This window comes from Cyprinus carpio, chromosome B2 (genome assembly GCF_018340385.1).
Source record: "Cyprinus carpio isolate SPL01 chromosome B2, ASM1834038v1, whole genome shotgun sequence".
NCBI lineage: Eukaryota > Metazoa > Chordata > Actinopteri > Cypriniformes > Cyprinidae > Cyprinus > Cyprinus carpio.
In genome coordinates, this window is record NC_056598.1 from 20180197 (window position 1) to 20193750 (window position 13554).

Here is a 13554-nt window from a genome sequence, read left to right on the forward strand (position 1 = left end):
GTAATATATTGTGAAATATTATTAGAATTTAAAATAACTATTTCCCATTTTAATGTATTTTAAAATGTAATTTATTCCTGTGGTTCTAAAAGCTGAATCAGAAACCTTTCAGATGTGCTTGAAATGTTAAATATCATCTCTTTCCTTTAGACTCCATGACACAACTGAGTATCCTTGGAGACCCACCTTGAAACACACCGACTTCCAGAAACTTCTGTACAATCTGACTTCGGTTATGATTCGTGGAACCTATAGTACAAGAAGTACGTCTACTAATTCACTGAAGAGGAGCTTTTGTTTTTAGACACTTTATAAAGTCAAAATAGGAAGGGGTTTTAATTGGTTTGATTACCATGATCTAGAGTTCTCTGCTGAGGTCTCCTTCTTAAGGTCATTTTAATTGATACTTAATAATGTTTCTGCTGTAGGTGCTGGTTATTTAGACAACGTGTCCCTCGTGACTGCCCGCCGTGGCCCTGGAACTCCTGCTCGTTGGGTTGAGAAGTGTACGTGTCCTCAGGGTTACTTGGGGCAGCATTGTGAGCAGTGTGATCTGGGATATAGGAGGAGCCAACCTGAACTGGGTCTCTTTAGCAGTTGTGAGCCCTGCATCTGCAATGGACACAGTGACACTTGCGACTCTGTGACAGGTTTGTCATCACAACTGACTTATTTGTATTGCATTGCCATTGTGTTGATATATCATTTACTTGTCTGCTCCCAGGAGACTGGATATTGATTTCATTATTTATTATCTGGATGTGGGCATTACGGAAGGTCATTTGCTCTGGATGCATGCAACATGAAAGCCATTGAAATAATAAAAGATGTGATTTAATTATATAATGTCAGTACATTGACTTTTTGACCCAGAAAGTTGGCATAAAGGTCTAAAAAGTTTGAAAATTACACTACCAGTCAAAAGTTTTTGAACGGTAAGATTTTTTTATGTTTTTAAAGAATTCTCTTCTGCTCAACAAGCCTGCATTTATTTGATCTAAAATACAGCAAAAGGGGTAATAATATGAAATATACTGACTATTTAAAATAACTGCTTTCTATTTGTATATATGTTAAAAAATTTAATTTATTCTTGTGATTTCAAAGCTGAATTTTTAGCATCATTACTCCAGTTACATGATTTTTCAGAAATCATTTTAATATTCTGATTTGCTGCTCAAAAAAAAAAACATTTATTATTATTGTTATTATTATTATTATTATTATTATTATTATTATTATTATTATTATGCTGAAAACTGCGGAGTAGAATTTTTTCAGGTTTCTTTGATGAATCGAAAGTTCAGTAGAACAGCATTTATCTGAAATAGAAACCTTTTTAACATTATAAATGTCTTTATCATCACTTTTGAACAATTTAAAAGCACCCTTGCTAAATAAAAGTATTAATTTCCATTATTTCTTTTCCCCCAAAAAATTATACTGACTCTAAGCTTTTGAAATGTATAGTGCATAATGTTACAAAAGCTTTTTATTTCAGATAAATGCTGATCTTCAAATAAAAAAAAAATACTCAGCTGTTTTAAATATTGATAATAATAATAATACAAAAGTTTACTGAACAGCAAATCAGCATATTAGAATGATCATGTGACATTGAAGACTGAAGGAATGATGCTAAAAATTTGATCACAGGAATAAATGACATTTTAAAATATATTCAAATAGAATGCAGTTATTTTAAATAGAAGATAAAAATATTTCACAATATTACTGCTTTTGCTGTATTTTGGATCAAATGAATGCAGGCTTGGTGAGCAGAAAATACTTCTTTAAAAAAACATTTAAAAAATCATACTGTTCAAAAACTTTTTACTGGTAGTGTACATTTTAAGACTTTAAGAGTTGTGAAAATACATATATGCCATGCTTTCACAAAATTCACTTTATATGTACTATACTGCAGTAATAACAAGAGTAGTACTGCTACTTTTGCCTTTGTGTTTATATAGTGTTGCCATCTTGTGGTGATGTGTGGTATTACATGGTAATTTGTTTGGTACTTGCAGGGATGTGTAACTGCCAGCACAACACCACCGGCATGAGCTGCGAGAGGTGTAAAGACGGGTTCTATGGTGACTCTACAGTCGGCTCATCTTCAGACTGTAAACCCTGTCCCTGCCCTGCAGGTGCCACGTGTGCCGTGGTGCCCAGGACCAAAGAGGTGGTCTGTACAAACTGCCCAACTGGAACCACAGGTACAGGCTCTGAGCATTCAATCTGTTTGGAGATTCGATATAATAAATAATATAGCACATGATCATGCCCAACTTTGACTGTCTCCAGGTAAGAGATGTGAACTATGTGATGATGGCTTCTTCGGGGACCCTCTTGGTGAAAATGGTCCAATCAGGGCATGCCGTGCCTGCAGCTGCAACAACAACATCGACCCCAATGCTGTGGGCAACTGCAACCGAGAGACAGGCGAATGCCTCAAGTGCATTTACAACACCACCGGCGTCTTCTGCGACCGTTGCAAAGAGGGTTTCTACGGTGATGCCCGTGCCGCAAATGTAACTGACAAATGCAAACGTAAGTGAAACAAACACAAAATACTACCATTCATAAGTAAGATCATTCAAAACAAAATTAATCATTTTATTTAGCAAGAATGCTTTAAGCTCTTCAAAAGTGTCAGTAAAGTCATTTAATGTTACAAACTATTTTGAAATAAATGTTCTTGATTCTTTTGAACTAATCAAAATATCCTAAAAATATAATATAATAACAATAATAAATGTTTCTAGAGCACCAAATCAGCATCTTAGAATGATTTCTGAAGGATCATGTGAAGACTGAAGTAATGGCTGTTTAGCTTTGCCATAACATGAATAAATTACATTTCAAAATATAATTTTTTTCTTTTTTTAAAATGTAAAAAAAAAAAAAAATTAATAGTATTTTTTTATGTAACAATATTTTGCATTATTTCAGTTTTCACTCTATTTGAAGCAATAATAAAATATATAATAAACAAAAATAAGACGTTTAGGGTCAGTAAGGTTTTTGTTTTTGAAAGAAGTCTCTTATGATCACCATAATTGCATATATTTGATCAAAACTACATTTAAAAACTGCATTATTTTGTAACACTATTGCAATTTCAAATGTTTAAAAATTAGTTTTTATTTTATTTTTTCCACCTCTGCAGCATGCTCATGCTCTCCGTACGGTACAGTGGACGGGAAGACGACCTGCTCTCAGGTGACGGGTCAGTGTCAGTGTCTTCCCTATGTCATTAACAGAGACTGCAGTGCATGTGAGCCTGGTTTCTACAACCTACAGAGCGGCAAAGGCTGTGAACGGTATTTGATTTTTTTTTTTCTCTCTCTCTCATTCTAGTGATATCGTTTTGACAGATCTGCAAGGTTTTAAAACAAATCTTCACATTTGTTTCCCCAGATGCAACTGCAACTCTATTGGCTCCACAAACGGTCAGTGTGATATCGCTAGCGGCCAGTGCGAGTGTCAGCCTGGGGTCACAGGTCAACACTGTGAGCGCTGTGAGGTCAACTTCTTTGGATTCAGTTCGTCGGGTTGCAAACGTACGTTGTATCAGCAGCACTTCTACTAAATGCAGAATTGCTTTATATTTCATCTTCAGTTTTAGATTTGCTCCATTTACCATTTGTTTGCTTTTGCAGCTTGTGACTGTGACCCAGAAGGCTCGGAGTCTGCTCAGTGCAAGGACGACGGGCGTTGTCAGTGTCTCCCAGGCTTTGTGGGAGCTCGCTGTGACATGTGTGAGGAGAACTACTTCTACAACCGCTCCACACCAGGCTGCCAGCAGTGTCCCAACTGTTACAGCCTGGTCAGAGACAAGGTAAGAGACTGTCTTATGAACACAGCACTTTTTGTTTTATAACAGAATAGACTACTTCTAATACCTCTGGGGTTTTTTTTCTGTACAGGTGAACCAGCAGAGACAGAAGCTTCATGACTTACAGAATTTGATTGATAATCTGGACAACACTGAGAATACAGTGAGTGACAAGGCCTTTGAGGACAGACTGAAGGAGGCAGAGAAAACTATAATGGACTTACTGGAAGAGGCTCAGGCTAGCAAAGGTATTGTCTGTCAATGTAGTCATTTTCTACATATTTAATCGTTGTAATGTAAAATATTTTTTTCAGATAGTATAACATATTATCATTTAAAATTTTAACAAATTTAATAGGACATCATGTTGATTCACTATATGAAATAAGAAACAAATTGTTATATTTTTGTTATATATTCTGTCATCTTCCTTTATTGTAATACAGAAGTGGATAAAGGCCTTTTGGACCGTCTAAACAACATCAACAAGACCTTGAACAACCAGTGGAACCGATTACAGAACATCAAGAACACAGTGGACAACACAGGAACGCAGGCAGATCGAGCACGGAACCGAGTCCGTGAGGCAGAGGACCTGATCAGCACTGCTAGAGAGGAGCTGGACAAAGCCAAGGAGGCCATCAGTAAAGTGGTGAGATTTCTACTACACCGCCAAGAGAGCGTGTCGTAATGTTCCACATATACCTTCAGCTAATGATAGTGGAGTCCATTAAAATGTCTCTTAGTTGCCAATATTTCTTTATTTTCATCCTTTTTGTCTGTTCCCATAGGACATTAAAATACCCACAACCTCTGGAGATCCAAACAATATGACACTTCTGGCAGAGGAAGCCCGCAAACTGTCCGAAAAGTGAGTTTCAGTATATCATGCGGTGTTAATATTGATTTTTCATACCACGTAATGCAGTTTTATTTAACATTTTTCTGCGGCTCTTTACACAGACATAAAGCAGATGCAGATCAGATTGAGAAAATTGCGAAGGACGCCAATGACACATCCACTAAAGCCTATAATATGCTAAAGAAGGCGCTCGACGGCGAGAACAAAACAAGCAGCGACATTGATGAACTCAACAGGAAGTATGTCTTGTGACTTTCTTGTCTTGTCAATGTTCTGTCATCCGATTTTAAGAAAATATTTCAAATGCAGATGGTCTAAAATGCTGTTCAAATGTGCTCAGATATGTCGAAGCAAAGGATCTGGCCAAGGACTTGGAGAAACAGGCTGCTAAAGTACAAGCTGAAGCAGAAGAGGCAGGAAACAAAGCTCTGAAGATCTACGCTAACCTGACCAGCTTGCCCCCAATCGACACCAAAACATTAGAGGTGCTGATTTCATCATGTATTATAATTCTTACTGAAGCAGCCTGAATGCTTCTTTAATCCAATCTCTTGAATTTCCCTCAGGATGAGGCCAATAAGATAAAGAAGGAGGCATCAGACCTGGACAAACTGATAGACAAGACTGAGAAGGAGTACGACGACCTGAGAGAGGACCTGAGGGGCAAAGAGACAGAAGTCCGCAAACTACTCGAAAAAGGAAAGACCGAGCAACAGGTACATATGCTTTTTAACTTGTAATGAACTTTTGTTCTGTCTTGGTTTTTTTAGAATTAGGAACAATGAGAATATTTAGCACATGGTTAATATGTAAGAGTCAAGCACATGCTATGAGGCCCAGGAGCCACTTAAATGATACTGATGAGAGACAAGTGATAGCACTGGCCATAGTCCATACTCTCATCCTAATCTGATTGAGTTAAATGGCATGCTCTTAATGAAAGAGCTGGAGCATGAACTTAGACATTGTTTTTCTGAAACCTGCTCACGGTGCGAGTTACATTTTGAGATGTTTGATAAAGCTTGGCATTTTATGAATAGCATTATTTTTAGACTAGATGTAAAATATATTGCGTATTTGTTCCCCCACAATATTGTTTTTCATTCCTGTAAGTAATTATGTTCAGGATAATTTCTTGTAAGTGCAGAATTTCACCTTCTGGATGTTAGCCAGACAAGTCATTGAAGTCAGCAGCGTAAAAACCCAACCTTTCTGTGATTTTCAACTCTCTTTCCTCCTGGGTTTTCTTCAGACGGCTGATCAGTTGCTGGCACGTGCAGACGCAGCAAAGGCTTTGGCTGAAGAAGCGGCAAAAAAAGGAAAATCTACTTTCCAAGAGGCCCAGGACATACTGAACAACCTCAGAGGTGAGGGCTCTTGGGTCATTGTGTAAAATGTCTTTTAGATTTTGAGAGAGAGAGAATAAAGTTCTAAGTATCAAAAGAAAGAAAGAAATATTTAAATAATAGTATATTTTAAAAACTGTATTTTTAGACTTTGACAAGAGAGTGAATGACAACAAAACTGCTGCTGAGGATGCCATGAGGCGAATCCCAGAAATCAACGCCACAATCAATGAAGCCAATGAGAAGACCCGACGGGCCGAGGCGGCTTTAGGCAATGCTGCTGCTGATGCTAAAGAAGCCAAGGAGAAGGCAGAGGAAGCGGAGAAAATCGCCAATGATGTGCAGAAGGTACATGTTGGGTTTCAGATGAAGAGCATCAAAACCATAAAAAAAAAAATGTGGGATGTCCGTTTCCTCATCAAACAGTGCCTTACTTGATTCGATTTGCTTGTTTTTGATCAGGGTTCGGCAAAGACAAAGGCAGATGCAGAAAAAGCTGTTGAAGACACCATGAAACTGGATGGAGAGGTGAACAACATGATGGACCAGCTCACAGCTGCTGAGAAAGAGCTGGAGAAGAAGAAAGCTGAGGCGGACGCTGACATGATGATGGCGGCCATGGTGGGTTATGGCCTTGACTGGATGTCTGCAACTTGTTTTATAGCCATATTGTGACTTTGCATTGACTTTGCTCTCATTCACAGGCATCTGATAATGCTAAAGAAGCTGAGGGCAATGCCAGAAAAGCCAAAAATGCTGTTAGGACAGTGCTGAACACAATCAATGAATTATTAAGACAGCTTGGTAAGACCTAATCATTAAACCTAATTTTTGTGACAGAAACAATAACCATCAATTCAAAAAAAAAAAAAAAAAGTTTGAATTCATGCTAACTGTGTGTATTTCCTGCGTCATGCAACATCGCATCCCCCTTCCTCAATGTTTATTCAAAGGTGTTATGTATTATCGTGATATTTTGTTAATACTATAATTAAAACTACTAAAAATACTTTACAGTTGTTGTGATATTTTTTTAATTATATATTTATATTTAATGAAAATATTTTACATTATCATAGCCTCATTAAATATTAAATGAAAAACTTAAAATGATAAATCTTGCTGAAATTAAATGGGTACTAAAATTACTGAAAATTAAGGCTAAAGAGAAATATTTAAAAAAATGAATGAGAAATGACAAAAACATTTTTAAATGAAAACTGAAAACCTTAAAATAATTATATTAAAAATATTAAAATAAAAGCTAATTCCTATAATATAATATAATATAATACGGGCACATTTTATTATAAGGTCCAATTCCCACTATTAACAAACCATTAACTATGACTTTTGCCTCAAACTCCTTATTTGCTGCTAGGTGTTATAGTTAGTAAGGTAGTTGTTAAGTTTAGGTACTGGGTAGGATTAGGGCTGTAGAATATGTTCATGCAGAGCTTTATAAGTACTAATAAACAGCCAATATGTTAATAATAGGCATGCTAATAAGCATCTAGTTAATAGTGAGAATTGGTCCCTATACTAAAATGTTACCAGTATTACAATAACACTGGTAAACTAATAGGCTAAGATGTTATCTGGCTAACCGAAATGAAAAAAAAAAACAAAGAAAATGTTTAGCTTGTGCATTTTTAACTTATACCATTGTTGGTATTGATGATCATTTTATTTTCCTTGTTATATAGTGCAAGAATTCTGTGAAATGTAATGACTTCTTAACACATATTTTAATATAACACTCTTCCAGGCAACATCGATAAGGTGGATCTGAGCAAGCTGAATCAGATCGATAGTGCTCTAAAAGACGCCAAGGACAAGATGGCAGGAAGTGAGCTGGACAGGAAGCTGAAGGAGCTGAACGACATCGCCAAGAGCCAGGAGGACATGATCGGCGACTACGAGCGTCAGATCCGAGAGATCCGAGCGGACATCACTAACCTCAACGACATCAAGAACACACTGCCAGAAGGCTGCTTCAACACTCCGTCTCTGGAGCGGCCTTAACCTCCGTGTTCTTCAACATCCCTTTCCATCCCCTCGTCCGTGCCACGGACCTCCACCCTCAACCAAAACAATTCGAAATCTTTCACTCGCATTTGATTTCCTTTTATTAGGTTATTGTTTGTTTGTATTTCTACACGTTTCTTCGAAGACAAAAGCAGCTTTGAATTTTTGATATGCAGAAATGCAACGTGAAGATAACTCCAAGTAATGGCCTTGTTTTTGTGTGTGTGTTTGTGGATATTTGTGTGTGTGTGTGTGTGTGTGTGAGCTGTTAGAGGCCTCGAGTTGAACCCACATGACTGCACCACCTCCAGCTCTTCCTCTCAAACCTCTGATCTTTACAATCACGTCAGAATTCCCACCTAATCAGAAGCCAAGACGTTTGTTTGAGGAAGTTTGCTACTTAAGCTAGTGTATATCATCATCGGTAATGCTATTCGCTCAAAGCTAACAGTGAAGGAATCTTAATTTGTTCGTAATGCACATCTTCTTCACCCCTCGTGCTAGATTTGGCACCGAGAGTGAGTCGAACACATCAATACAGTATTTCAGTTCATGTGTATATAAATAGTTCAGTACTAAAAGTTGAGAAAATCCCTGCATGGCTCAGCTGACTTTATACATTTCATGGTTGCCAGACATTTCAGTTTTGTGTTTGATTAGATTTTTCAGACGCTGCTGCTTATTACTGGTGTCCTGCAAAACACATTAACATGAGCAAAACTCAACACTATGCAACTTTGTACATTGGCGTAGCAAGACTTTTACCTGATACACTGGTGCTAATAATTATTTCAAATGTTATATTTTTGTGTGAATGTTTTTTTTTTTTTTCTTTTTTTTATTATAATATAGAGTTGAGTAGAGTTATTTGTGTAAATATGCTTAAATGATTCAGGAACGGCTGATTTTTAAACCCAAGACCCAACCAGCCACCTCATTGGTTCATTTGCGAGAAAGAAAAAAAAATCAGCCAAAACTTCTGCATAATATATATAATTATATATATATATATTTATATATATATATATAATATGTTCTGTGGTATAATACGCTTGCCTGTATACATGGCTCAGTGTTGCATCATAGCGCTATCATTTCTTTTATTTGTGGTTCATTTTTTAGCGGATGGTGATGCGTAATGTCTTGAACCTTTAACTTGCACACCCCCACACATCCACATATGTCTCTAATATTTCATATTTATCGGAATGATTTGCTTTACTTGAGATGGTAAGCTTAATCACACGTTGCTAGTTAACCATCTATTTTAGTGCCTAAACGTTTGGATGTAGTCCTCTAAATGTGGAGGTCACATCTTAAGTTAAAGAGATCTTTGATGGTTTAGTGCATTTCACTGTTTGTTTCTTACTGTTACGGCATCCGTAGGTTCTTCAGTTACAGTCTTACTCGGGACAGGTTTGCTAAATCGAGCAGTTCCTCGGCTGACATATTGATTGAGATTCAACTATGGAAAGTGCCACTATAAAGCATTAGATTAGATATAGAGCTCCCCTCTCTACCACTGTGGACATAAGTGCAACACATACACGTTTATGTATAAAACAGTATTTTTAATTTATAAAGTATCAAGTATTTGTGATCTGTTGTTCTGCAGTGTCTTTATGTGCTCCTTTGGTTCTAGAGAGTGTAATGGTTTTTAAAGACTCCCTTCCTTCTGTTTTAATCAAGGCATTCAAAAACACACACCCGAAGGACCTGAGACACCTCTGCTTGTTGTTACCCATTTGCCTGTAAATTCAGTCGTAACATTTGAATAATAAACAGTGGTTATTACAGGACTTGCCGATGTGTAATTCTGTTTGATTTTCTATTGTTTTATATTACTGTGTGTGTGATTGAGTGCCCCAGAACAGCAGGTTTCAAAAGTTATGAATCCCCAAATATTATGACAATGCCAGGACTTTTTCATTTATGCATTTGGTAGTCACTTACATTAAATTCAAGTTACACATTTAATCAATTCTTGCTTTTCCTGGGGCATAATAATGAATAAAGAAGGAATATATAGATTTGGTTATTTCCTTCTATTAAAAGTTAGGACTGTCAAAGGAATAAAGTAATTTTTAACTTTAATTTTTTGAAAGCATAATTGAACAGTAATATCAAGCAATCAGTTAAGAAATGTATAAATAAGTGTGAAATTCAAATGTTTGTGGTTAGAAGATTATATATATATATATATATATATTTTTTTTTTTTTTAATGCATAGTAACAGTAAATTAATTTAAAATGTTGGGGGGGAATTATTTTTCAAATAAGTGCTGCTTTTTAAAAATTTCAGTTCGTCAAACAATGCTAAAAAGAATGTTTCATGCTTTCAATTAAATATCACAACTGTTCTCTACATTGATAAAAACATAAGAAATATTGGTAACACTTTATTTTAAGGATCAATCCTCACATATTACTAGCATATTGGCTGTTTATTAACATTTATTTGCCACATATTAATGCCATATTCTGCATGACCATGTTCTAGATCCCTTAACCCGAACAAAAGTGTATATACAGTTGATTTTAATGACTCTCAAAAATACATTTTGTAAAATCATTTTTTTTTTTTTTTTTTGCGTCTCAAATTGTACATGGACCTTTTATAGCACCCTCTTGTGGTCTTCTATGGATCCCTGGAGCCTTCTGAAGATTACCTACAGTACATTACTTAAACCTTAAATTCATAATAGCTCCAATTAGGGCTATAGTAAATAATAATAATAATAATAATTAAGCTTATTAATCTATAGTTTACAGCATATTTAAACCATATTGCTATTATAATAGCAGTTCAGTAAACAGCATTGTGTAGGCTTGTCTGTGTCTTTGTTGCTGTGCAGGAAATGACACGGACTCATTACCAAATCAAGTTGGTCAGTGTTACAGACAGATTCACTCATCTGACAATATCATTCCTAAATACATTTGGTAAGACTTCGCCATGACTCAGCAGCCGTCATCATATGCGGTTGCATTTCATATCCGATTAAATTTGATTAAATGTGTTTTTCTCCTCCACAAGCCTGAAAGTACAAAATGTGAACTAGACACATAATGAAAAGGATTGTGCCAGTTTTGGCCTTAACAGAGTTTCCAAAAGTCATTTACATCTTTAACATAAGGGGCTCTCTTTAATATGCTGGCAGTCATGACTCTAAAAAAAGAAATAAAGGGGTTTTTCTTTAAATCCACCAGACTGATGATGACTAGATTGAAAGGAACCATCATGTGAACTATCAGCTGCAGAGTCAAATCCTTGAATCAGTCGAATCAAATGAGTTTATTAACTTTTATGGTCACTCAACTTAATTTAAATCTTTATTACAAAATAACTGACTTATTGCAAAAGCACAAAATGGTCCAAAAAGAACAGGGACACTTATAGCACATTAATGTTTCTGATTAGATATGAAAATATCAAAACAAACGGTTTTGTTCTTAATTTTAAATCTTGTATTTTAGTTTTATCATTTCAGACGATCTTTTGTAAAATTAGTCTTTTGTGAAATGTTTTGTATAGAAAGAGTGTGTTGTATTTTTCTTTAAATAATATATATATATATATATATATATATATATATATATATATATATATATATATATATATATATATATATATATATATATTCCATTTGATTTGATTTTAAATATATACCCACACAATTTTATTTTTACTTAATTTTATTTTAAATAGATTCAAAGTAACACTAAGGACATATATCAAATATTAGAAATAGATATATATCATTTTAAATAAATGCTGTTCTTTAGAACTTTTTAGTTCATTGAAGAATCCTGAAAAAAAGTACTATGGTTTCCAAGCACCATAACTGTTTCAAAATTGATTTGTTTATTTTATTTTATTTTATTTTAAATGCCACAATCTACATTAATGCAATGATTTTAAACATTTTTATTTTTTTAATAGAGGCCACAATTTACATTAATGCAATGACATTCATATGTTTTTGTTTTTTTTAATAGATGACACATTATATATAACTGTAATGACATTCATATATTTTGTATACTCCAGTCAATCAGTACAAAACCTATAGAAAGAAATTAAATGAAATTTGCAGTGTTTTCTTGATGTAATAACTAAGAGGCAGGTTGTTTCTTGTACTTTGATAATTCTCAGTGATCTGTGAGAGGCCTTATGAGACTTTTCCATTCTCTCTCACTGTTTCTTATGGTGTCCTGTCACAGTGTGTGTGTGTGAGGGTGTGGTGCTGGCAGCATCCTGCGAGAGGCAGAAAGGGTGTGCTTCACACTACACAAGGCCGTTCTCTGCAGCCGGAGGGGAAGGGTATGAGCATGTTTACCTGGAGAGGTTTAGGTGGGGCTCGCTGCATCTGTGTGAGGAACAAGGTGTGGAAGATAAAGATGTTTGGGTGTGTTCTGGTAATGCGTAGCTGAGACACCTCTGACTCAGCCCAGCGTCTTTCCTTTCCTCTCAGAGAGTTCGTGACAGGGCGTAGCCAGAAATTCACTGCCCTCGGGCCTGGGATTTTTCATGAGCGCAGTGTATTCGGCTGTTCTACCAGTGTGGTTCAGTTTGTGCCGGTATTTTGATGACAGCTGTAGTTTTGATATCTAAGCAACAGTCAAAGGCCTAATGTTTTTTTTTTCTTTACTACTCTACTGTAACTAAAAAGTTGCCAAATGGCATGTGATTAAATGCTACAGTAAGTCATTATCCATGTGCCCAGTTCAACACAACAGTAATTCAGTGCTGGTACAGATATGATATAATTTGTAAACCACAAACACTGAATAAATAAGATATGGCTCACAATAAGTGAGGTACTTTCTAGGCATTTAATGTCTGTAGTGTGTTCTTTAAGTTTATGTATTGCAAGTTGTTTTAATAGTTTTTCAGTAGATGTGCCCTAACATGTAATGCTATCTTGTTGTGGATCAGTTATTATAGATGACTGTGCAGTAAAAAAAACCTGCAATCTCGGACTGTTTTTGATTTCTACACTTCTATGGCTTCGGTTTGGTGCTTTGGTCTTCAGTTGGGTGTGGTTCTCTTGCCATCATTCTCTTGCCATGATAACTTCTAGAAATTAACAACAACAACAACAACAACAACAAAAATAATTATTATTATTACAATTACTAATTTCTAGAAGTACATAATAATAATGATAATAATAATAATTATTATTATCTGCTGGTGCACATTAGACTGTTGTCTGATGTTGATTCCTTTAAATATTCACTGAAAACATTTTTTTTTTCTTTGGCTATTGGCTCAGTGTCAGTCTATCTGTTTTATTGTACTGTATCTCCTTGTTAATTTTTGTATTAGATTGTTTTACGTTTTTTATATTATACAGCACTTTGGCCATCAGCAGCTGTTTTAAATATATATATACATATATATATATATATATATATATATATATATATATATATATATATATATATATACTATATATAATACATATATATA

At 35.3% G+C, this 13554-nt stretch overlaps 1 protein-coding gene across 1 annotated transcript in view; it reads left to right on the plus strand.

Annotated features, from left to right (window-relative positions):
* LOC109107931 (laminin subunit gamma-1) overlaps positions 1–9876 on the plus strand; it is a 53113-nt gene extending 43237 nt beyond the window's left edge. The window contains exons 11-28 of the mRNA XM_042718564.1: positions 151–263; positions 429–650; positions 2031–2219; positions 2308–2553; positions 3173–3326; positions 3424–3566; positions 3666–3844; positions 3933–4089; positions 4288–4493; positions 4633–4712; positions 4805–4942; positions 5044–5188; positions 5270–5419; positions 5956–6070; positions 6198–6397; positions 6512–6670; positions 6754–6853; positions 7818–9876. Coding sequence (XP_042574498.1) covers positions 151–263; positions 429–650; positions 2031–2219; positions 2308–2553; positions 3173–3326; positions 3424–3566; positions 3666–3844; positions 3933–4089; positions 4288–4493; positions 4633–4712; positions 4805–4942; positions 5044–5188; positions 5270–5419; positions 5956–6070; positions 6198–6397; positions 6512–6670; positions 6754–6853; positions 7818–8074 — 2953 coding nt within the window. The 3' untranslated portion in view covers positions 8075–9876. The remainder of the gene's footprint in view (positions 1–150; positions 264–428; positions 651–2030; positions 2220–2307; positions 2554–3172; positions 3327–3423; positions 3567–3665; positions 3845–3932; positions 4090–4287; positions 4494–4632; positions 4713–4804; positions 4943–5043; positions 5189–5269; positions 5420–5955; positions 6071–6197; positions 6398–6511; positions 6671–6753; positions 6854–7817) is intronic.
* Positions 9877–13554: the final 3678 nt, after the last annotated feature.